General features: G+C 28.8%; 4 protein-coding genes across 8 annotated transcripts; 2 read left to right on the top strand and 2 right to left on the bottom strand.

Annotated features, from left to right (window-relative positions):
• Positions 1-359: 359 nt before the first annotated feature.
• On the top strand, positions 360-2,411 carry LOC122637858 (peroxisomal membrane protein 2). Its single transcript, XM_043830336.1, has 6 exons — positions 360-773; positions 1,147-1,298; positions 1,421-1,516; positions 1,636-1,783; positions 1,860-1,979; positions 2,057-2,411. The coding sequence occupies exons 2-6, from the start codon at positions 1,201-1,203 to the stop codon at positions 2,156-2,158; spliced, it is 564 nt and encodes a 187-aa protein (XP_043686271.1). The 5' UTR covers positions 360-773; positions 1,147-1,200; the 3' UTR covers positions 2,159-2,411.
• Positions 2,412-3,550: 1,139 nt separating this feature from the next.
• Positions 3,551-17,400, bottom strand: LOC122637844 (serine/arginine repetitive matrix protein 2). Of its 5 annotated transcripts, none has more exons than XM_043830299.1 (10): positions 17,236-17,399; positions 16,422-16,672; positions 15,970-16,074; positions 11,702-11,983; positions 9,771-9,896; positions 9,581-9,659; positions 8,634-8,689; positions 6,460-8,547; positions 6,208-6,381; positions 3,551-4,727 (listed from the first exon to the last, which is right to left on the bottom strand). In XM_043830299.1, exons 2-10 carry the CDS (start codon positions 16,649-16,651, stop codon positions 4,577-4,579), a joined length of 3,291 nt encoding a protein of 1,096 aa, XP_043686234.1. In that variant the 5' UTR covers positions 16,652-16,672; positions 17,236-17,399; the 3' UTR covers positions 3,551-4,576. The 5 variants fall into 5 exon arrangements, with proteins under 5 accessions (XP_043686234.1, XP_043686237.1, XP_043686235.1 ...); XM_043830303.1 differs by lacking the exon at positions 3,551-4,727 and adding an exon at positions 5,459-5,785 and having other exon boundaries at positions 17,236-17,400; XM_043830302.1 differs by lacking the exons at positions 16,422-16,672; positions 17,236-17,399 and adding an exon at positions 13,246-14,477.
• Positions 17,401-18,007: 607 nt separating this feature from the next.
• On the top strand, positions 18,008-21,545 carry LOC122637846. Its single transcript, XM_043830307.1, has 6 exons — positions 18,008-19,637; positions 19,735-20,134; positions 20,526-20,692; positions 20,773-20,914; positions 21,001-21,143; positions 21,289-21,545. The coding sequence occupies exons 1-6, from the start codon at positions 18,495-18,497 to the stop codon at positions 21,511-21,513; spliced, it is 2,220 nt and encodes a 739-aa protein (XP_043686242.1). The 5' UTR covers positions 18,008-18,494; the 3' UTR covers positions 21,514-21,545.
• LOC122637859 (transcription elongation factor SPT4) lies at positions 21,183-22,647 on the bottom strand. The gene is made up of 4 exons (XM_043830337.1): positions 22,451-22,647; positions 22,248-22,354; positions 22,071-22,126; positions 21,183-21,964 (listed from the first exon to the last, which is right to left on the bottom strand). Exons 1-4 carry the CDS (start codon positions 22,511-22,513, stop codon positions 21,846-21,848), a joined length of 345 nt encoding a protein of 114 aa, XP_043686272.1. The 5' UTR covers positions 22,514-22,647; the 3' UTR covers positions 21,183-21,845.
• Between the last annotated feature and the right edge of the window lie 956 nt (positions 22,648-23,603).

Genomic DNA, 23,603 nt, shown 5'->3' with positions numbered 1-23,603 from the left:
CTCTGATTTTTTGAATTCTTGAAAAAATTTTATTTTCTTTGAAAAAAATCATGTTAAAGAATAGTATTTTTTCGAGAATATTTTATTCAGAAATATAAAGTTTTTTCAACAATTCGAAAAAGTGGGATCCTAAATCAGACCTTCGTCTTTAAAGCGAGACCTTGTTCATAAAAATCGATCAAGAATTGCAATTGTTCTTATTGTTGGTGTAAATATTTTTTTCAATATTTTTTGCAAAGAAAAATTGTGTACAGTGGCGCCCATCGAAATCTGCGGCAAAAGAGTAGAAGCTCATATCTTCACTCTGATTTCATATACACACTTGAATGGTGCATGTGTTCCGTGACAATCTACTGATAATTTATTCCAAACACAGAGAAATGCGTGTCATGATGCTTGTCATGACAATGAATCTAAGTTTCTAAAATATTGTTAAATTTTCGAAAAATTTGTAATTTTATATTTTTTATATTCTATAGATTAGAGACGTAGAAATTCTGTAAGCAATGTATAACACATTAATAAGCATTTAGATTCATAATTTAAGAATCATAAGTTCTCAAGGCTGAATGATTATGTTACTTTCTTTTTTATTGTATTGACGTAAATGAAAGTAATTAACTAATTTAATTTTTTCTTTTTCCTTATTTATCAGTTTAGTAAAATGTTTTTATTCAAACTCTTATTTTTATATTTATTTCCTCTACTGATGGTGACGTGAGTTTCCGGTGATCTGTGCTGGAACAGCGGTATAATTTGGTTTGATAGTAAATGTATGTAAAGTGTATACATTTGTCGATTATTTTTTCAAAAATAATAGATAGTGAATATACATTTTCATATTATATACTATTTTTATAAAAATCAAAAAGACGAGTTCGTTTCTATATTATCTATGAAGTTTTTCTCCCAGCACTATTTTTTTTATAGTTTCTTTTGTGGAGTAATCCACTTTATATTATTACTACTATTACTATAATAATAATATATAATATAACATAGTAAATATATATATAAATATATATATATATAATGTAACAACTGTTCATTAACTATTTTTAACAAAACATTCGACAAAATCTTATCATTTATATTTATTATTTTTTATGCAATTGTATAATAAATGCGTACCGACATCATACCTAGTACGGATCAGTGCAAGACGCATACTACTATAAAAAAAAAGATATACATATAAAAATGGCGTTTTCAAAACCAACGGAAATGATATACAATTTTGCAAGTGTCTATTTTCAATATCTTTATAGTAATCCGGTGAAAACAAAAGCAATTGCCAGGTAATTTTATATGTGTGTTTATATATATATGTACGTATATGTATGCACACATATGTTCGCAAAGTATGGTTATACCTTAGTTTTACGTTGTACAAAATTTTTATAAAAATATCTTATTGTAGCTGCATTATTAATGTTTTGGGAAATTTAATACACCAGAAGTTAACTGGGAGGAAATCTATAGATGAAGATAGACTTATTGCATTTGGTCTTTTTGGGTAACATACATAATTATATATATATATATATATATATATATATATATATATATATATATATATATAACATTTTTTTAATATCTAAGACATAGATAGAGATATATAATAATATGTTACAGATTATTATTAGGAGGTTCTGTACCACATTATTTTTATTTATATACACGTTCCTTGACAAAATATCCATTGACTTTGCTTCTGATAGAAAGATTGATTTATACACCTTGCTTCCAAGCACTAACGTTATACATACTTGCTCGATTAGAGGTAAATTTGATTGACTGATGAATGATTGATATAATTTCTGAAGAATGATTTTAATGTATAATTTCATTATTACCAGGGTAAATCTCACAAAGCTTCAAAGGAACAGTTACAAAAGCTTTACTGGCCCGTTCTTCTAGCCAATCTCAAATATTTAACATTATTTCAATTTATCAATGTAAAATATGTTCCCTCAATGGTATGCATAAAATTTAAATTTAATATTTAATTTTTTTAGACAATAGTTTAATAATCTTTTTTCTTTCTTTCTTTTAGTTACGCGTTTTAATATTAGATTTAATCAGTTTTATATGGTCAATTTATCTCACTAATGAATGCAAAAAAGCATCTGTTACTGATAAGAAATCAAAGAAGTAATATGTTAATCTAATGTTATTGATTTTAATTGGTATGTATAAAAATAAAAAAATTAAATAATCGAAATAAAAAGAACACGCACACACAAATACACACACACACACAGATATTTTTACATTAATTATATAATAAAAATATAAAGATAGTTTAAATTAATATTTGGGATGTATTTCATGAAATAGTTATTATATTGTGCAAAGTTGTTTGCAAATAAAAGTGGCTACTGGTGTAAATAATAAACAATTCTAATGTTCAAGCTTTGATTTAATCACACAACAACAATACAGAATATGTTACAGGAATGATCAGGTATTATCAGACACACGCACACACATACACCCACACATATATATATAATGTTGTGTATATATATATATGTTTGTATATTTGTTTTCTTTTAATGATAATAACAGTTGCTTCAGTTAAGTTGTAAACAGCAAATATTGCTGTCAAAAGCTAGTGGTGTATTTCAGGATAATGAGAAAAATTATATATATTGATACCTATCTATTTTTATTTTGATCCTTAAAGGAAGCATATGTTCGTAATAAGTAGAGAAGTTTTAATGGTATAATATAGTTAACTAAATATCAGATCCAAATTAAGCTGCAAAAGATGCTATAGGTAAAAAGATATTATTAAATGAAGTATTATATTTGGAATATTTTAAAGGCTTAAAAGAATAATCAATAGATAATATAGATATGTATGGTAATGGTCACCACTGCAATTGACAAATATATTTGATAAATTGTATCAGTCATTACAATGAACTAATGTTATTTAGGACTGTGTAAAGTACTCTTTATAATTGTTCTCAGAAAAAATATTGTAGGACACAAATCAATTTTTTGTACTATTTACCACGATCAGAAAAAGAAATTTTCTGTATAAAATTGTGGTAGAAAGATAGATATAATAATTAGAAAGAGATCTTAAATATTTTATATGTTTGTAATAGTACTTTATTCAGCCCTAACATTATACAGGTCTCTTCTATTTATAAATAATGTAGATTTTCCAAACATGATTTTTTCAACCTTATACATACATCTTTAAGACTTAACTCTTGAATAAATAAGACTAGAGTCTAGTTATGTCTTTTGGTACGCTGCCTGGTCTTATGACCAAATAACATTTATGACTTATTTATATATAGGTAGGTGGAGTATTGCAAACAAATATTCATTGCTATAATTCCCTCTGTGCTTTGTCAAATATTTACCATGGACAAAGCGTAATATATATATATATATATATACATACATACATACATACATACATACATATATATATATATATATAATTAAATATTATTTAATACAAAAATATATATAAATAATAAATAAATAATAAGTATATAAATAAAATAAATAAATAAATAAATAAATGAATGAATACCATTATATATTTATAGAAAGTAATTTATACTGAATGTAATAGAGCTGAAATAATTTTTCTAAAGAATAGGCACATCTATTTATACAAGTAATGGCAGGAAAACATTGCACAGGAAAAGTGACTTACAATCATTTTTCAAATAAGTTGAACTTTAAGAACATTATTTCTCACTAGTAACACATAAAATTTGACTAGCACGTGTTTGTATAACAAACAATTTTACACAATCAAGTAATTATTAAAATGTACATACATAGTATTATCAGTTAAAATGGAGAATTGTTTTTTTTCTTCAGAAATAATAAATATTAAATAATTATATAAATCCTTAGAGTAAAGATGTTTAGTATTAATGTAATTAATGATATAATCTCCTATTCTTATATTGCTTATACAATGTTAAAGTTTATGGTGTTGGGATACACATCGTTTTTTTTTTTTTTTTTAGAAAGATTCCATTACCTCAAATTTAAGAGTTGTAACTTAAACACTTTTCTTTCTTTATAAAAGTTTCATAAGTTACACATATTACCATTATTATTAAAATATCATCTTTCCCAACGTTATTTGATACGTTTTCGAGAATAAATTATAATAAAATAAATATTATATCAACTTAACTTTACTATACAAAGTGCTTTATAGTATTGTTTTGCCAAAATGCATGCATCGTATCTACTACAAATATGATCTATAATTTCTTTTTCTTTGGAAAGAGGATCAGTTATCCGGAAGGGGAATAATACTAATATACTTAAATTCATAATATTTAAGAGGTGAGAGCAACCATCGATGAGTATTATCAAGTTAGAAGATTTAAAGGAGAGCAAATTTGTTCATAAAGAATTTATGAAGATTTAAAACTATATCTATCAAATTTGGAATGGAATATGTAATAAACTATGGACAATTTCTTAGGTATGCGCTATTATAAACAAACAAATGAGCTTATTCCAAATTTGATATAATAGAAAGGAACGTTATGTTCTCTTTTAAGGACAATTCGATTAATACGTTTCAACGTGTGTAAGATGGACTTCGACTCGGAGAGCAGCTTGATCGATGACTCTGACTCGACCAGTTACTGTGTCTACTGCTCTCTGAACTACTTGGTGATGAAGGCGGCGTTGGAGTTGGTCGATGATATGGGATCGGTCGTTTCCTGGCACTAAAATTAATGAGTGTAAGTATCATGACAAAAAGGAGATCATATACAGCTCCAATGTGAATTCTGAATGAGATTGAATTATATTTATTATATACATATATCAATTGTTATATCATAAAAATGTTAATGACGAATTACATCAATGGTCAATTAATATGAATAAAATATTGAATAATTCTTGATAATATATCATATTAATACATATTACTTTGTTAACATAATCAAACATATATGTTTCAATATTTAATCGTAATTATTATTTCAATCAAATTGTTTTTTTGCGAGCATGCTTATGAAATGACGTCATGCAATTGCAAAAGTGAATCATGCAAAAGAAAAATGTGTTACTTACCTTGCAAAAATTATAACTATATTCTTTTTCTACTTATAAACACAGTGAAAATATAATCGGACTAAAAAGAAGCTCAGACTAAAATAAATGAATATTTTATTTTTATGTGATCGACTTCAAAATAAAATAAAAAGAGTCAATTTCTACTGTAAATATTTAAATTTACAATAACTTATAAGAAAATACACACATGCTACATCTACATAACATTTATAAGTCAATAATGAGTATATATAGATATATAAAGGAAAAATTAACGAAATATATGATAATTTAATTTTTTTAAAAAAAATTTATATATGCGAATACTGGGACACTGTTGATTTAGTTTAACTTCGTTTGACAATAAACATTGTATAAATGAGGAGACAAAATGTGCTCGACATTAAAACTATTTAAATTTATAGAAAAACGACTGCATTTACACTTATTTTAAAAGCGACATTAAATAAAGAATTCAATATATTTTTGTTTTGCATTATAATCAAATTAAGCTATGTAATTTCTCAAATATATATATATATCATTAATTCTGTTATACTGTTCCAATAACTGTGAATTCTGAATGAAATCACAAAATAAGTTTTTTCTGTCGTAAAGAAAAAAGACTAATATGAAATTATTGCTATGTCAACTGTGTAGTAAAGTAACAAATGTCTGAGTGTAGCCATAGTTTTATCTTCTATGCCTGCCCCTCGATCTGTCCCTGTTTGACATAACAAACACAAAATAGTATTAGAGAATTACCTAATGTATAATAACTTAAGAAAAATATTTATAAGAGAGAGAAGAGATTAGCAAAGAATTATAGACAAAAATTTCACTTTTATCCCCTTGACATATTTTCAGGATATCTATTTTATTTTTTAAATACAATGTTCGCTAACGAATACAATGTAGAAAAATGTTTATAAAATAATTTCAAATTCAAAAAACTGAGATAATGATAAAATGGAGGGAAAGGAAAAGAACAAAAAATTGAAATAAAAATAAATAAAATAAAATCTAAAAAATAAGCAATATACTCTACGAAAATTGATGAAAAGGGATATTACAGATTTACCTTGGTGCATTTTGTGAGTAAACATATTGCTATAATAAAAGAATTTTTCTAATTACACGATTTACCTTGTAATACGACGTCTATCAAGAAAACTAGGCGAACCATGACGACGTGGTATAGACGGTGAACGGGATCTACTAGAACCCGAACTGCTGGAAGTTGAGCGCGAGGATCTACTAGAAACGCTGCTGGTTGACCGTGTAGAACTTGAAAAACTGCGACGACTATGCCTTGCCGAACTGAACATAATTTGTTTATTTCAATTACACTTAAAAAATACAAGAAGAATGTCAATGTAAATATCGAAAGATCTATACCTGACAGAAGAACGAGAGGTACTTCTACTTCTACTTCTCTTTTCTTTCTCTCTTGACATTCTAGATGCCGATCTAGATCGACTTCTTGATTTTTTTGATAACGAACGACTTCTGCATTTCTTTGAGGCTGAACGACTCCTCGATTTTTTAGACAAAGAACGACTTCTTGATTTTTTAGTTATCGAACAACTTCTAGATTCCTTCGACAAAGATCTACTTCTGGATTTTTTCGATAAAGAACAACTTCTAGATCTTTTAGACAACGATATGCTTCTACTTCTAGATCTTGACTTTCCAGGCGATTGGGAAGGTGACTTTTTTGATCTTGACACGGATCTCGATGGAGAGTGTTTTGATCCAGAGGAAGATCTTGACCTTGATATTCTTTTCGAGTGTGCTTGAAGAGAATTTGGTGATTTCTTTGATCTAGATCCGGATCTCGATGGTCTGTGCTTTGGAGACACTGATTTTTTGCTACGAGCACGCGAATGCGATCTATTTCTGGATAAAGATCTTGAACGGTGTCTCGGTGATCTGGAAGACCTCTTTTCCAAAGATAATGACCTTGTGTATGATCTGGATGGGGATCTAGAATATGATTTCTCTCTTAAAGAATGTTTTCTAGGTATTGGAGAATTTCTCTTCGATGTACTCGGAGATCTAGATCTTGTGTCGGATTTGTGAATTGTGTCACTTGGTAAAGATGGTGGTGACTCACTTGGAGATCTTAACTTTATTATAACATCTTTGTGAGAAGTCGTGGTAGGTGGTGAATGTGTCAAAGAATTACTTTTTGGAGAAGGTTTCTGGAGAATTATAGGAGAACTCTTCTTAGAATTACTAGGACCCGAAGAGAACTGTTTTGTTGTTATTGTTGTTGTTGTTGTTGTTGTTGTTGTTGTTGCTGCAGTTGCCGACATAACTGGCGACTTTGGACTAGTTTTATCCAATAGTGTTTGCGACAGGGGAGGTGGCGATTCGCTAGGCGATCGAATTTTGATAGCAGCTTCTTCACGAGTCAATGGTAATGCTGGTGAAGGTGATCGACTGGAAACTGGTGATTGTACAGGAAGTAAACGTACAGGGGAGATTAATTTTTCTTTGGAAGAAGAATTTGTTGGGTCTTCTGTTAGTTTTGGTGGTTCCACCGGTAATGCTATATCGAAAACTGATTCTTCTTTTTTTTCTAATTTAACTTTTATAGGACTTATCACTTTTTTCCCTAATGTTTCTCTAGCCTTCGCGGCTAATCCACTTTGTAAACGTTTCAACGTGTTCAATTCCTTAATTTTTTCCTCATCTTCTTGTTTAGGTTCATCGTCCGCTATATCACCCTCATCTTCACTAGAAGATCTCAAACTTACTCGTGGAGTAATCATTTGTATTTTTCTACCTTTCGATATTGATCGAGATTTTTGCCTAACATCCCGATCTCTTTTTTGTTCTCGCTTTTTCTTATCTTCTAATATATCCTTATAACGTTCCGGATTTTTCCGTACTGGTGAATAACTCAAAGACGATCGTCTAGATCTACTCTTGGATCTAGTACGGCTTCTACGACGCTCCTGCGATTTGTCTCTCCTTTCTTTTGGTCTTCTTGGAGATCTAGATCTTTTACGAGAATCTGATCTCCTACGTCTATGTATCGGAGAAAGTCTACGTCTTGATCCATAACGATCATATCTCGAACGACTTCTACTTCTTGAAATAGAAAATCTATTATAACGTCGGGGTGACCTTGAAATCCTTCTTCTTCTCGGAGAAGATGTCACGCGTCGTGATCTCGAATATCTTCTAGGAGATCTTCCTCTATCTGCTCTACCTCTGGATGGAGATCTATGACGCCTAGGTGGTGGGGTTTTATGTGTAATCGGTGATTTATCTCTTTTATCTGTGATAGTAGTTTTCTTTGCGACTGATTCCTTTTTCTTGATAGGTGGTGTTTCATTGCGAGATGATCTTTCCACTGCTTTTTTTGGAGATCTATTTACTCGATACTCTTTTGTAACATTTTCACCTTCATCAAATGTATTCTTCTCTATAATAACTTTATCATGTTTCGCACTTTTCTTTGGCCTCTCTGGAGAACTAAAATATATTTTGATAACATGATTAACTCTATAGAATGAGCGAAAGAAAATGATTAAAATACTAATAGAAATTATTTCATTTACTTGTCTGTAGAGCTATCCGTTGATTGATGTTTCCTCTTTAGTGCTGCTTTTTTCTTCTATAAGAAAATAAACTATATATTAATGAAAATTATTAAAGTAACTATCTTACATCGATCATGCAAACTGCTCATTCTTTGGAATCTGCTTATTCCTATTATGTCTTTAATATTTTTATTTATCAACTTAATGTTACTTTCTCCTTTTTTTTATTTTTAATAGATTAACTTGGAATATTTATAATAATGCATTATCGATACTTAGTCAAAAGCTCATAATAGCTTAAACAAAAAATAATATATACATATACATATACATATACATATACATATACATATGTATGTACGTATGTATGTATGTATACACACACACACATATCTCTTATAACGAATGTATTTGTTCAAGAATAAGCAATTTCCTAAACTAAATTATTGCATAATAAGATAGTGCTTGTTACAAAACGAATATGTGAAATATACAACAATCATAAAAATTCGTACAGATTCGTACAAATAATAAATTTGTAATACGTATAATACACGAGTAGCGGCATATCTGGTACTCACTTAGGGAATGTATCCTGTCAAATGGCGCTGATAATTACAAACATACCGAGATTTATACTTAGAAATAATGACTGTTAACTTGAAAAATCAGATAAAATGTTAAGATAATGAAATAGAGCGAATTTTGTATATTGATTCGAAAATAAATATAAACATAAAGATGTGGATAATTTAATGTGAATTCGCAACTAATTCAATATAACAAACTAAAATGTTGCATGCTGTGGCATTACATGCTTCACCTTTCTGCGTTTGCTCGTTTATCGTGTATCCGTATTCATGCGTGCGTTATAGAAAAAGAGCAGGGGAAATTTTGCACATACTATTTTTTTTTGCTTTTTTTTGTTTTTTTTTTATTCTTAATGTTACAACATAATTTCTTACCTCAGATTTTTCTTTTCCTTCAACTTTGTTTTTCTTTTTTTTCTTCTTTTTCTTCTTTTTTGATTCAGCTTCAGACGAACTAAGGATCATAATATTAAATATTTTTTCATTATTACAAATTCCTATGTAAAAATATATATTTTATTTAATAAAAATGAGATTTTATAAATTGAATCTTGTATATAATTACCAGCTCTCTTCGGTATCATCACTGGATTCACTGTCAGAAGAACTGGCCTCTACCTTTTTGTGTTTTTTCTCCTTTTTCTTTTTCTTAGCTTTTTCTTTTTTCTTGGACGTCCTTGGAGATTCGGACCTATGAAATTCGTATTGCATTAGCCTAAAGATTCTGCAAAAATAATTGTTATGAATTTTTTAAAATGATATTTATATTTATTAAATCTTGCAGTGGGCGTCTTCCTGTCGACAAGTGCATACCTTGTGCTGACAATAAAGAAAGCCTTTGTAGTATATATATATACTTGTGTGTCAAACGAGTATTTCACTTTAACTGCATAAGCTACCTCACGCTTAATGCTTTTAACCATATGTAACAGCGAATAGCTTTGTTTTAATAATCGAGAGAACACATTGCCAATAAAATTTCACACAGAAAATTCTTTGAGTATTGAGTTATAGTCCCAAATTGAAAAATAAAATCGAACTTACATAACTTTGGTAATGCAGTGTATAATAATATCTTTCATAAATTATTTCAGCAAGGATTAATATATCACTGCAATTCCAAGTGAAAAACAAATAAAAGACGTAAAACAACGATAAATGCACAGGTGAAAGTCACAATGTTCCGGCTATAGCTAACGAATTGACTACATAAGTATTTTTTTGTATTTTTTATTTTGAAAGATTTAGTTTTTTCATTGTTTCTTCTAAAACATTTAAAAAGCTATAAATAATTACGAATTTTAAATCTTCTCCTTTTAATAAAAAACTAAATCTTTCAAAAAATTACAAAAGACAAGTATACAAAGTATGAGGAGTATTGATATAATATGGGATTAGCATTACCTTGATAACCATCGATAGGGACGGACTTGTCAGAAAAAAATAGAGAGATGACATTAACAACAAGCTTTATCGATAACAACAACAAAGATAGAAATGCATGAATGTACGCAACATAATGTGCGTTATATTAAACCTGTGCTTAGTGTTGTACGCCAGGTAAATGTTTGCCAATGATATTTGAGTGATATCGCTTTGATCATCCGATTGAGATCAATAAACGATAAAAGAAGATATTGTTAGTGATTAGAAAACATGAATAAAGAAAATGCAACAAACATTTACCTCTAAGAAAAATTGCAATAAATGGAAATATTAATAATAGTTAATCGCGCCTACATTTATAAAGGACCTAAATACTCAATGAAAATGCAACAAATTTAACAATTTATTTCGCGGTAAACAGCATATTATCTATTGAAACATTTCTTTTTTCTTTTCTTTTTTTTGTTCGGTAAATGTACGCGACGTCCATACTTACCTATTAAGCCTACTAGATAGGCATTCAGTCCTCCTTAGTTCTGTTTGAAACAGAGAAAGTTGTATGGGGCATGAAATAGTAGGCGAGTAATGATTCAGTATCCGATAAGTAGACGTGTAATAAGCAAATGAACGAGTGGAGTTGCGATAAATGAATAATTAATTAAGGAAAAATGGGGAACTACAGGGGACGGATTGTGCAGTCTTGGAGCCTCGACTCGTATATGCCATCGCGTTGATATTACAAAAAAGATTTTTATATATTTCGTTAAAATTAATTAACGACGGCATAGTTTCGATATATAATCCAATAAATCTTATCTGCGCGTGTATGTATATATATACATATAACATATATGAACAGACATACTGTTCTACTTCCTCTCTGACTCCTCACTATATATATATATATTATACATACATACATATATGCACATATATATAATATGTGTATATGCATAGTGTATGTGTGTGTGTGTATATATATATACACACACATATACGTGTATACACACATACACAATATGTACAGTATGTATGTACGTATCTAATTATAAAACAGCAAAAATCCGAGTCCAGTCTCCATTGACCTCTGCACAGTTCATTGTTTTATACCTTTCTTTTTTATGCTTCTTTCCCTTTTTCTTCTTGGACGTGCTACCAGAACGTTTTCTCTTATTCTTCTTTTCCGGAGCAGAGGTAGTATCCGGAGCAGGGCTCGGAGTACGAACTAATTCATAAACCTTGTTCGCCGCCGCTCTTGCCTCGGCTTCTCGTGCCCGCCTTTCCGGATCTAGGCTACTTCCTTCCACGAAGAATTCTGATATTCCAAAGGCTTCCCGCAACTTAGCATTTTTTTCTTGTTGTGCCTCGGCTATTTGATGTGTTTCTCGAACACTGAAATTTCAAAGTTTGAGATAAGATTTTTTCGATGTTTCATTCAATAATAATTATTAATAAAGTTAAAAAAGAAATAATAATGTCAATATTTGTCAATATTAACACTTCGATCATAATGATTAAAGAAGGGGTAGGAGAGGAAAAAAGACAATAACAGCAACAACAACAACAACAACAACAATGGCTGACCATAATCTTAAATATAAAGGATTAACCTACCGCGATGAGATTTTTACAGTCATCGTTGATAAACTATCTCTTCTTATTATTATTGTTTTATATTAAAATATTCACTGGCGGTTTATTCAAATCGAAAGAGCAAAGAAAACGAAAGAGGATCAAACGAAACAATTGGATATTAAAGAGATTTCAATTATAACTGTGGGTAACAATGACGAGAGTTACTGGTGGCAAAAGCAGAAGTAATAGTGATGGAAGAAGAGGAGAAGGAAAAGTGACATAACACAGAGAGAGAGAGAGAGAGAGAGAGAGAGAGAGAGAAAGAAAGAGAGAGAGAAGAGAGACAGCGCGCGTAGAACACGCCGAGGAACCACCGTGCAGTCTCTCTTCTTCGTGGGGAATGAAAAGCGACGAGACCGGAGTGGGAGTGGGGGGTACAGGGGGTGCGAGAGGAGAGCGTTCGAGCCACCCCTACGCTACGCTCGACTACGGATCAATACAATCCAGCTGGTGGTACTTTTTCCGCCATCTCTTTCGCACCATTCGTTCATTACATATGTACGTACAAATTTGAAATTCGAGTTACCGAAAAAGAAAAAATTTATTTTTTTATTCTTTTCTTCTGGAACGAATTTCACGTTCGATATTTTTATATATAAATTTTTTTTCTTCTTTTTTCTAATATCAAAATATATCTTAAAAATCGACATTTTTATTTGTACGCGAGTACAAAAATTTGTCGTTAGATTATGTTTTTGTTATCAGATCGAGTACTCGTATTATATTTTTTTGTATCGATATAAATTTTATATTAATTATTTTAAACGTATGAAGAGACTTGGAATAAACGAAAAATTTTACAACTTTGGTGTTAATTAGATTACTATATAAAAATGTGTACATACACAATTTTTATTGCTTGATGATTTTTTTTTTTTCATCAAATCAAATATTTCAAGATTTTAAATAAGCAAAAAAGAAAACACTGGAAAAATGTTGAATAATTCTATCGTTGTAATAAATAAAAATAATAATAATTAAAAAAAAAAAAAAATGGAGCACGACCGCTACAAATTTACCTAACAACGGAGCGAACATTATTTCCCCGTCCGGCAAGAAGATGAAGTTGTATACGTTGACAGCAACAACAATGTTGTCGCATTTGTAATTGGGCACGTTTTTTCTCATTTAAAGCTTGCAGCTTGCGTTTACGACCGCGTTTGAAAACTTTCTGTCGATCGAGAAAAAAATTACCACGCCATAACGTTTCGAAAAAAGCACGACCATCTGCTGGCCCTCGTCCTCGAGCTACCTTCTGCGTTGGTGTTGGTATTGGTGTTGTCGTGGACATAGTCATTCCCCTCGATTGTTATAAAAGAATTAATAAATAAATTTTCAGTCGAACGACTGATAATAGCGACGATGACTTTTGAAATGATTATTTTTATTTCTTCATTTCTCCTTTGAAAGATTTCTATTCCCCTTTTTCAAATATTTATATATTTATATTCGATACACATGGATTCTTCAAATTCTTCTTTTCAATTCGTTGAAAATAATTGATTTTTGATTATATAATCTCAATTTTAGATTAGAATCAAAAAAACGCCCTCATTCGAATCTTCAAGATAATCAAGATGATGAAGATGAAGAAGACACGATGGCGGCACACATAGAAATGAATCCCACCTTGATGTGAAAGGCATTTGCGATAGTCAGACGAGTAACAAGACTATGAATAGGATAGCGAACGTAATGCTTTTCCTTCCTTTATTGTACTCATCCTTTACACACACACACACATACACACACACACGCGCGCGCGTACATGCAAGAAGCAGAGTTCCAAGAAAGCCTTTTGTATTCGAAATCTTCTTGCTTTCGCTGGGTAGAACAATTATTTGGCGAGAATGCCGGAAACGTAGTGTGTGCAATGCTCGTTTATGTTTCTTTTATTCTTTCAATGATATATTCTTGATGTATCACGTATTGTTCTCAATCGATAATTTTTTTTTCTCTTTAGTATCTTATTTTTCCTCGTATATATTTTCACTCAACATTATTGTTATTCATAATGATTCTCATCGTACGTATTTCTTTTTTTATATATACGTCTATTATACATACAATCTTATAAGAATATTTTATAGATATACGTTGGTATATGTATATATCATATATATAAATATGTATACGTTTTAATTATACGTATGCACGTGAATATTTGATCATCGAGATCATCTGCTTAAATAATAAGGAAGACTTTGGATCAGGCACGCTAGCTATTGTCGTATCCTTCATTTTCGGATATCTGGAACATTGAAATTATTCATCATCATCATCATCTATATATTCTTATATCGACGTGTTGCATTCTCCTCTTGATATATTTTCTTTCTTTTCAAATTCTCTTTGAAATATTCTTTTCTTCTTTTTTATGCAATTCAACAAATCATTCTCGTTACCAATCAAAGTACGATATGGTGGTAGTTATTGCATTTATCCCACTGGTATTTTAATTTTGTCGAGAATAAATTGTTACTTTATTTTTCTTGGAAGAATTTCCTTTTATTTTATATATATATTTTTTAATTTATTTTTTGTTTTTCATATATACGATTTTGAAGAGATGCTTTTGTTCACATTTGAAATATCACTTTCGTTGGCACGTATGTTAGAAATCTAACGTTACACTTCCCAACACGATCTTAACACTTAATATCTAATGTGTACATAAGTATATTTATATATGTATATGTATCTATATATATATATATATATATATATATATAGATATGTAGATATACGTCGATAATATATATATATGTGTGTGTATATATATATATGGTAATGGAAGACTTTTGTGATTTTACGTTAATTTCGCGATTACATTATGTTTATTTTTCTCTTTGTCTTTGTTTTTTGATCCTTTCAATATTCAATGTTTCTACGATGGTTTCGTGGATATTTTTTGACGCATAGCGTCGCATCGTCGCGGTCCATTCTTGCACTGAGATAGCGTCGAATGATGCTAGAATAAACTCGTGTACCGTCGTCTCTCGCGCATCCCTTCAACTACCATCTTCTCTACACCACCCATCTTCCTCATTTCCCCTTCCTTCACGTTATTAGCGCCGGCGCTATAGGGTAGGTCGATATGACCTAACCGGGAGGAAGGAAGGAAGAAAGGGTGTATACATTCTTTGACAATCTTTCAATTTTAACTAATTGATTAATCTATCTATTACTAACAACAGAAAAAGAAAGAAAGAAAGAAAGAGATTTCTACTTTTGATCAAATATCTTACCAAATCTAAATATTATTCTATTAATTATTCTACTAAATTATTTTCATTAACAAATATTATTCTACTAATTACTCTACTCAATGAATTTTCATTAACAAATAACTGAATAAATAAATCTTTCTTGTTTGCAAAAAAATTTTTAAATGATTCATATAGATTATAATTGATTATAGATTTTTATATGAATCATTGATTTTCTTGAAAAGTATAAGCTCTACATTAATACAAATGACATTTATATGAACAATAAAATTGTAATCCAATTGTAACAATATCTTGTGACAGAGAAATGAATTAGATGTGAATTCTATAATGAAGCATATTCATATGCGATAGGCCTTGGAAAGAAGCCTTTCAAAACTTATGCTGAGTAATCGTGAATATGTTCATGCAGTTTTCATCAAATTACCATTCACACTATGACAAACTTTTTTAAGCAGTTAACAAAAAATAATTGGAATAGCAAAAATATATATATATAGTAATAAACTTTACTTTATACGGCCGAATTCGTCACGTGGTGCACTTGTCTTCATTTCTGTACCCATTAACATCGAACGATAAGATTCCACTTTCTTTGTTACTTCTTCAGTTGTGAATCTGTAAGAACAAATTTTATAATGATGATTAAATTTATTATGCCAATCATATGTATATATTAAATTCTTAATTGATATAATATTTGACATTCATATGTAAAAGTTTAACTACATGATATTTGTAAATACAAAGAATTAAATAAAAAAAATTGCAAAATAGCAACAAACTATATAAGGTTCTGTTCTTTTTTATTAATATTAAAACCAGATAAAGCTATAGCATTAAAAATTATTATATAAAGCGAAACTTTTTTAATTTCATTTTATTAATAGTGTCATATAGATTATTATATATGAATATAAATAAATAAGAGATAAGTATAACAAAGTGCATAAAAATATATCTACCCTTGTTCTTCCAAAATGTCTGCTAATTCTGCACATTTAACTTCAACTTTTCGCTTTCTGACATGATCAAGAATCTCCTTATTAGGTTGTTTATTTATTTGTTCTATCTTTCCTTCATCAGTTTTATAATTAACTTTATCCTTTGTTTTGCGTATAATAGCCCAGTTTCTTTGAACATGTCCATTGGTTCCAGATCCACGGGGTGTTTGAAGGCCAATACCGTTATACATTTTATATAATAACTGCAAATTCTAAGTAATAAAAATCATTTATCAACTATCTATTATGTAATATATATATCATTATATGATAATACTAAGTAAATATCAATGATTAATTATTTGGAAGATTTAATTTACTTTCTTTTAATTTTTTTGTTTTTTTAAACATTCGATTTTATAACCAACAAATTCTACATTTTTCAAATATAATCTATACAATTATATTAGCATATGAATATTATTATTAAAAATTATTAAAATGTTCTCTTCATTAAACTTTATTCAATATTAAAGTTATGCGTGTCATGAATAAAGATTCCATTAATCAAAAATACGCTATATATTCTGAGAAAAAAAAGAAAAAAGAGAAAATATTTAGAGATTTACTTTTCTATAGATTTATACTTAACCTATAAAATCAATAAATGAAATTGCTTGGAAATAATAATTGCAACTATTAAATAGTAGAAAAGTGATAGAAAAAGAAATAATATATTATATGAAGAAGAGAGGACAAACGATAGGTTAGAATAAAGCAAACGCAAATTATTGATCGAATAGCTTCTGACGCAAATACATTTTTGAGAACTTACGTTTCAAACTTGATCCAATTTATCGCATAGAAATCAATTAGAATATCTTCAACTTTGTCTATATTATGAACAAGTCACGTAAACTAAAATTCGACGGTCAATCCCTAAATTAAAGCGCGAATAACACTCCACGTTTTCTATAGCGTTGCCGTTATTACGCGATTACTACCAAATTTCAACGCACGGTGGAGCTATACGTCAAGCTATGTTATTTCTGCGCATGTCATCCATTATTCTACGTTTAAGAAACTTTTTGTATTTGGATTAATTCTAATGAACACAATCGAATACAATAGATCTAACATATCATGTTTAATGTTTTTTCTCTTCTTTTTTCTCTTCGTAAATATATGCAATATAATTATTCTAATTATAAAAGGATAGGCAAATATGAACTCTAAGTTTTTACGTTTTATTTATATATTTTATATAGAACATTTGATATAAAATATCTTTCTAAAAATATATATGTTTACAGTAATATATATATATATTATTATCTTATTAAACAATTGCACAATTAATAAAAATATGACTAATAATACTGATTAAAGATTAATAAAGTTGTTTCTAATGATCGATAATTTAATACGCTCCTGGTTATAATTTTTTACTTAATAAAAAATATTCGACCTCACTTCAAATAATTATAGGATTTAAATTAATGCAAGATGGAATATATTATTTATCATTATCATCATCATTCGTAACTGCGTGTCAAAATAGTAATTTTCTCAATTGAAAATATGACGTCAGTAAAAACGTTTAAGCGCTGTACTCGGAAGTACGGTACGTGTATGCGCGCATCTAGTTTGTATTTCTTTGTAGTAATGTATATCAACAGTTCTTGAGTATAATTTAAAGAGAAAATAGTTTGTTTTTGAAAAGCATTAAGTGTGATAAGTCGCAGAATATTTTATTTATTTATATGATATTTATTGTTCATATAATACGATGAATAATAATTCCTGGATTTGTGTACTACTTTAGTGATCTAAAAAAGGGCGAGCCATCTGTGTTGAGTAAAGAAATGTGATATATGTATATAGTTTAACGAAATATTCATGAAAATCTATAATATTTTATTGGCAATGTCTAATGGAATTTAACGCGTTGCTATATCTTTTATTTATTATATTAAATGTATAAAACAATAATATAACTTTTAACACACGAAATGTCCATACAAAGAAGATTGTGTTTTATCAACAAGTTATATTAATGAAAATATTTATCAAAGTCAAAGTTTCTATAACAAAATGAATAAAAGTCACATGGATAAAAAATTAAACCAGCTACCAACTTGGTTGTGGGCTAATTCCGCCACTTTACCACCGATATATAAAATTGTATGGGAAGCAGTAAGAGAAGATAGAATTAAATCTAACGGGTTGCAGACTGAAGTTTTAGTCGACACTAATAAAGTTTTTCCTTTATTACTTACAAGCCAACTCTCAATGGAAATTCTAGGTCATATATGGAATTTGGCTAATCAAAAATATGCCGGACAACTTACAGAACAAGAACTTTATATCGTACTTGCTCTTGTTGCTGCTGCACAAGCATCTTATACTTTTAATAGTTTAGATATATTACATTTACTTCCATTTCCGCCAATTCCATATTTAAATATAGAATGTGTATTAAATGTGCAATCTGCAATATATGTTAATGCTTCATCAAAATATCCAGTTAATAAAAAAGAAGAATCTAATAATAAGTGCATGAATTTTGAAGAAAAGTATACGTCTGAAGTTAAAGGAAAAATAACTAAAACTGGCCAATTAACATTTGATTCCAATTTACCGGTGTCAAATGTATTAGATAAGACACCTTATTTAGACAATGAGACATGTTCCGCTTTAATGATAAGTTCTAATTCAAATACATGTTCCAGAGATTATTCCAAATATATTAAAATTCGTTCAGAAATAAAAAGTAATACATGTACATTAGATAATAATGATGATTTTTCTGAATTTCAAAGTGCTCCTATTGTCAATAATATACCTAGCATGTCGAATTGGGATATGAAGCAAGGCTCTGCAATTGGAAGTAGACTTGCAAATCATAACTTGGGTGTTAAAAAACCAGTTGAAAAACTTAAAAGGAATAATACAAATTCTAAAACTATGAACTTTCATATGCAAACGCATGCTTCTTTATCATCTTTAAATCCTGTCTCTCAAAATTTACCGTTAGAACGTTTATCAGAATTATTTCCTAAATGTGCGATAAAAAATCAGTCAAAAACTGTAATATTAAAAGATACTATTATACGAAATAATGATTTATCAAAGGACGATGGAGAAACTACGAGAGATCTTAAAACTAATATATTGGAGAATGTACAATTACCTGGTAATAAACCTATAATGTGTAAATTAGAATCTACTGATAAGGTATATATACTAACAATTAGTAAAATATTTAAGAAATGCAAAAATTATATGATAATATATAAAAATATTCAAAACTATTTCTGATTTTTTTCTACAGGCTGGTATTAAAGAGGTAAAATCTGATCAACGAGATTTAATGAATTTACAATCTACTGAAGATAAATATAGTGCATTACGTGCATTAGTAAATGAAACATCTGTATCGAACAAAACAAACTCTGTTGACAATATTGCATCAAATGATGAATTTGGAGAATTTGTTTCCGCTGAACAAACAATCATTGATGCTAATTCTATTTTGGATAATTCCAATCCTGAATGTTTCAAAGATACAATAACAGGCTTTGAATCTAAGTCTTTTAACAACAGTGATGATAATAATACAACAGGTATTGACATTATACAGGATATTTCTCAATCTTTGAACAATGTTAAATTTGGAGACAATGTTGAAGAGCAAAGAATTAATGAAAAATTTGAATCTAAGATTGAACCAGGTATGACAACAATATATTTAAATATTTCATTCTATACTTTTCATTATTTAAGTCATTTTCAAATGAAAATGTAGGATAATTTTAACTATTTTTGACAAAACAATTTTAGCAATAAAATATTAAAAAAATTTTAACAATAAAATATAAATAAAAAATAAACTTGAGACCCTTAATTTAGGAGATTAGGATTAAAGTTCTGATATAATAATTGATAGAGCATATGTCATCCATTATATGAGTGAAAATAATTTTGATTAATGGTATACTATACTGCTTACAAGCATTAAAAAGGGAAAGAAAGTTAATATAATTAATACATTAAAAAATATATATATACAATATTTCCTATAAATAATTAGACAAAAATTTGATTATGTAAAATTATATTCAGGTAAACTTATTCAAATGGAGGATGCTATATCTCTTAATAGTATAGAATTGATGAATGGAATATCTGATCGAACAATAACAAGATCAGGTTCTGTACCTAGTTTAGATCTGAAATCCTTTTTACCTACAAATTCAGAAGAAGATCAAGTAGTACAAATAACACAGCAGGTATGGAAACATCAAAATGTGAATAGAAAAATAAATTGAATGTATACATATATAAAAATACTAAAAATAATACTTTACAGACAGTTTATTGGGAATGGAAACAATATATGGAAAGTTGTATATCGTTATTACAAATTGCAGCTAATATATTTACTAATATAACATCCGAAGTTATACTAAATGAAGTATTAAATTCTGCACAAGGATATAACTTTCTTTGCAGTAAGCAATTTTAATAACCTCCTATACAACACAATATGTAAAAGTGTAATATTTCAAAATACTAAATTTTTCTTTGTATTTATTAGATTTAGCTGAAGTTGCAGCAGTTTGTAGACGAGTCAATTTTTCATATAAGGAAATGGATATAAATATTATTGGATTTGATGACCTTCTTATGGATATCGATAGAATTTGGGCAGAAATGGAACCTTTTTATGCTAATATACCAGTAAGAAATAATACACACACAAACACACATACATACACATACATTTCATAGAACAAATTTTCTATTATCTTTTATATATTTGTTACAACATAATTATATAAGTATATGTACGTTTATTCATTAACTGTTTTCTATATTATTGTAGATCGTAACAGAACTACCAACTTGGCCTTTGCATCAAGGAGAGTGCATTTCTTGTGCACTCTGTTTAACTGTCATTACTAGCGACAAAGTAATTTATAACGAAAATAATTATCACGTAACCTGTGCAAATTTGTGGCTCAACTGTGTAAACAATCAATTGCCTGCGATACAATATCCCACATTCTATTCCTTTACAAATATATGTTCAACCAATAATCACATTTGACACTAACTTAAATAAAGTTATATTTCGAGTTATATTGTACAGTTTAATCAGAAAAACATATAGTATTCCAATGAAAAAATAAAAATGATGCCACCATACATCTTTTGTATGATACATCTAACTTTATTATTAGCTAAATAACAGAAATATTTAAAATAGATCGAGTTAGACATATACTCTATCTACTCTAATATTCTGTATTGTACATAAGTATTCTTTAACCACTATCGCATTTATAAAATATATATACATTTATATTATCATGTTAAATAGTCATAGAAGTTGGTAGAAAAATTTTAGATATAATAAATATTTATTATTAGAATATATATTCATCTCTGACTTGTATCTCGTGGTCTATAAACTATACCTCTACTTTTCATTTCCCTTATAACGCCTGCTGGAAGGCGACCTGATACCGATATTGCATAAACTCCTTTACAAAAGCGATCTGAAAGAAAAATATATTAGGTTTGATACAAGGAACCACACGTACATTTTTCAAATTATATTTAAAATATAAAGTATCCATTTTTGGATAATATTTGATTACTTACTAATTCTTTGCCATTTGCACACCCAACTATCTTCTGGACTCATTGCTGCAATCATGCTGATGAGTAGAAAAACGAAATAATTATGAAATAATATATAATCCAAAAAGAGACATTTCTATGAATGTCACACATTGAAAGCTTTATTTATATTATAGATGTTAAAAAAGAAAAACATACCCATCGAAATTAGAACTCGTACAATCAAAAACATTGTCTTTGTTATTTTTCATACGTAAAAATTCATCACAATTGTCACAACCATCAAATTCAAACTGATCGAAAGTCTACCAGAATTAAAGAGAAAAAATACTCTAAATAAATAAATAAAATACAAATTTGTTTTAACGTTTGGAAAACTATTCGATAAAAATTATACATACCTTGATCAACGAGCATACTAAACATGCTCTTAGACCACGTAAATCTTTCGGCACCGTTTCCATTGATATAACAAAATTATATACTTTCTTTTAAAAATGTTTACAGCGAAACAACTTTTCAATTACTTACAGGTTAACTCGTGCCATCATGCAAGATAAATCGAATATGACTGAATTGACTGTAATTAACGAAGTTTAATAGTGTTACTATTACATATGCCCAAACTTGTGCCACCTAGCGCTACAAATACGTAATAAACTTTCTAACCTTAAGACTGTTCCCAATGTTCCCAACTAGCGTATACGACTTCAGCACTACATACGGATAAAATAGGAACTACAAGTGCGAATGGGAAATACTGTTGCACGCCATGGGTCTACCAAATTAGTTATAAATTTATATAGTCTAATAAATTAGTGTGAGTTAGAATAGAGTGTTACTCAACTGGATTCAAATTCAGTTTTCATTTACTCACATTTATGATTTCTTTAATGTGTGGTGTCAATCTCAATAATCCTTGATAGATACGATATAGCGTCGGTACATATTTATTTTACGATATAAATGTATAAAAGATAATAAAGACGATAAAGATGATAAAGATAATAAATATAATTAATACAAAGGTAAGTGAAAAACTAAAAAACTATGCTGAACATTTTATTTCACATATAATGTGGAAATAAACTAATCTCTTAATTTCTATGAAAATAATATTTAATATGTAAGTATATATTCACTAATTATTATTTTTCACTAAATAATTGATAAATTTTTGATTTTAGTCACAAATGCATGTATTTTATATATATTTGTTCATAGAATTTTAATATATTCAATATATATATTTGTGCAAATATTAAAGTGATTATATACAGCTATTCGTTTAATAGTAACGGGAATTAATTCTATTATATTGCAAGTAGAAGTAGAATTTATTTAAGATATGCAGCCATTCGCCCGATAATATTTGTATCATATTGGATTTCAATATAATACAAATACTACCGACCCAGGTCCCACCACGTGGAGGTTGCTGCATGCGAAGACCCACGGGCTAACGGGGATTCTACTCTAAAATTCGCGTTCGAGATGCCATTCCGCTTCGGGAGCTTCGAGCTTCTCAGCAAACTGGAGATGTATAAAACCCCG

Source organism: Vespula pensylvanica, chromosome 2, assembly GCF_014466175.1.
Source record: "Vespula pensylvanica isolate Volc-1 chromosome 2, ASM1446617v1, whole genome shotgun sequence".
In the NCBI taxonomy this organism is placed as follows: Eukaryota; Metazoa; Arthropoda; class Insecta; order Hymenoptera; family Vespidae; genus Vespula; species Vespula pensylvanica.
Note: the sequence above shows the minus strand (reverse complement) of the source record. Positions and strands in the feature narration are given on the sequence as shown.

Excerpts from the sequence above, each read along its gene's own strand:
- LOC122637859 (XM_043830337.1), bottom strand. The coding sequence starts at position 22,513 with ATGGAAACGGTGCCGAAAGATTTACGTGGTCTAAGAGCATGTTTAGTA. Across the intron at positions 22,355-22,450 it reads TAGTATGCTCGTTGATCAAG|ACTTTCGATCAGTTTGAATT; the intron begins GTATGTATAATT and ends TAATTCTGGTAG. Across the intron at positions 21,965-22,070 it reads GTGCAAATGGCAAAGAATTA|ATCGCTTTTGTAAAGGAGTT; the intron begins GTAAGTAATCAA and ends TTTTTCTTTCAG.
- LOC122637846 (XM_043830307.1), top strand. The coding sequence starts at position 18,495 with ATGAATAAAAGTCACATGGATAAAAAATTAAACCAGCTACCAACTTGG. Across the intron at positions 19,638-19,734 it reads AATTAGAATCTACTGATAAG|GCTGGTATTAAAGAGGTAAA; the intron begins GTATATATACTA and ends TTTTTTCTACAG. Across the intron at positions 21,144-21,288 it reads CTTTTTATGCTAATATACCA|ATCGTAACAGAACTACCAAC; the intron begins GTAAGAAATAAT and ends ATATTATTGTAG.
- LOC122637858 (XM_043830336.1), top strand. The coding sequence starts at position 1,201 with ATGGCGTTTTCAAAACCAACGGAAATGATATACAATTTTGCAAGTGTC. Across the intron at positions 1,299-1,420 it reads AAAACAAAAGCAATTGCCAG|CTGCATTATTAATGTTTTGG; the intron begins GTAATTTTATAT and ends ATCTTATTGTAG. Across the intron at positions 1,784-1,859 it reads ACATACTTGCTCGATTAGAG|GGTAAATCTCACAAAGCTTC; the intron begins GTAAATTTGATT and ends CATTATTACCAG.
- LOC122637844 (XM_043830299.1), bottom strand. The coding sequence starts at position 16,651 with ATGTATAACGGTATTGGCCTTCAAACACCCCGTGGATCTGGAACCAAT. Across the intron at positions 9,897-11,701 it reads AAGAAGCATAAAAAAGAAAG|GTCCGAATCTCCAAGGACGT; the intron begins GTATAAAACAAT and ends CGAATTTCATAG. Across the intron at positions 8,690-9,580 it reads AAGGAAAAGAAAAATCTGAG|AAGAAAAAAGCAGCACTAAA; the intron begins GTAAGAAATTAT and ends ATTTTCTTATAG.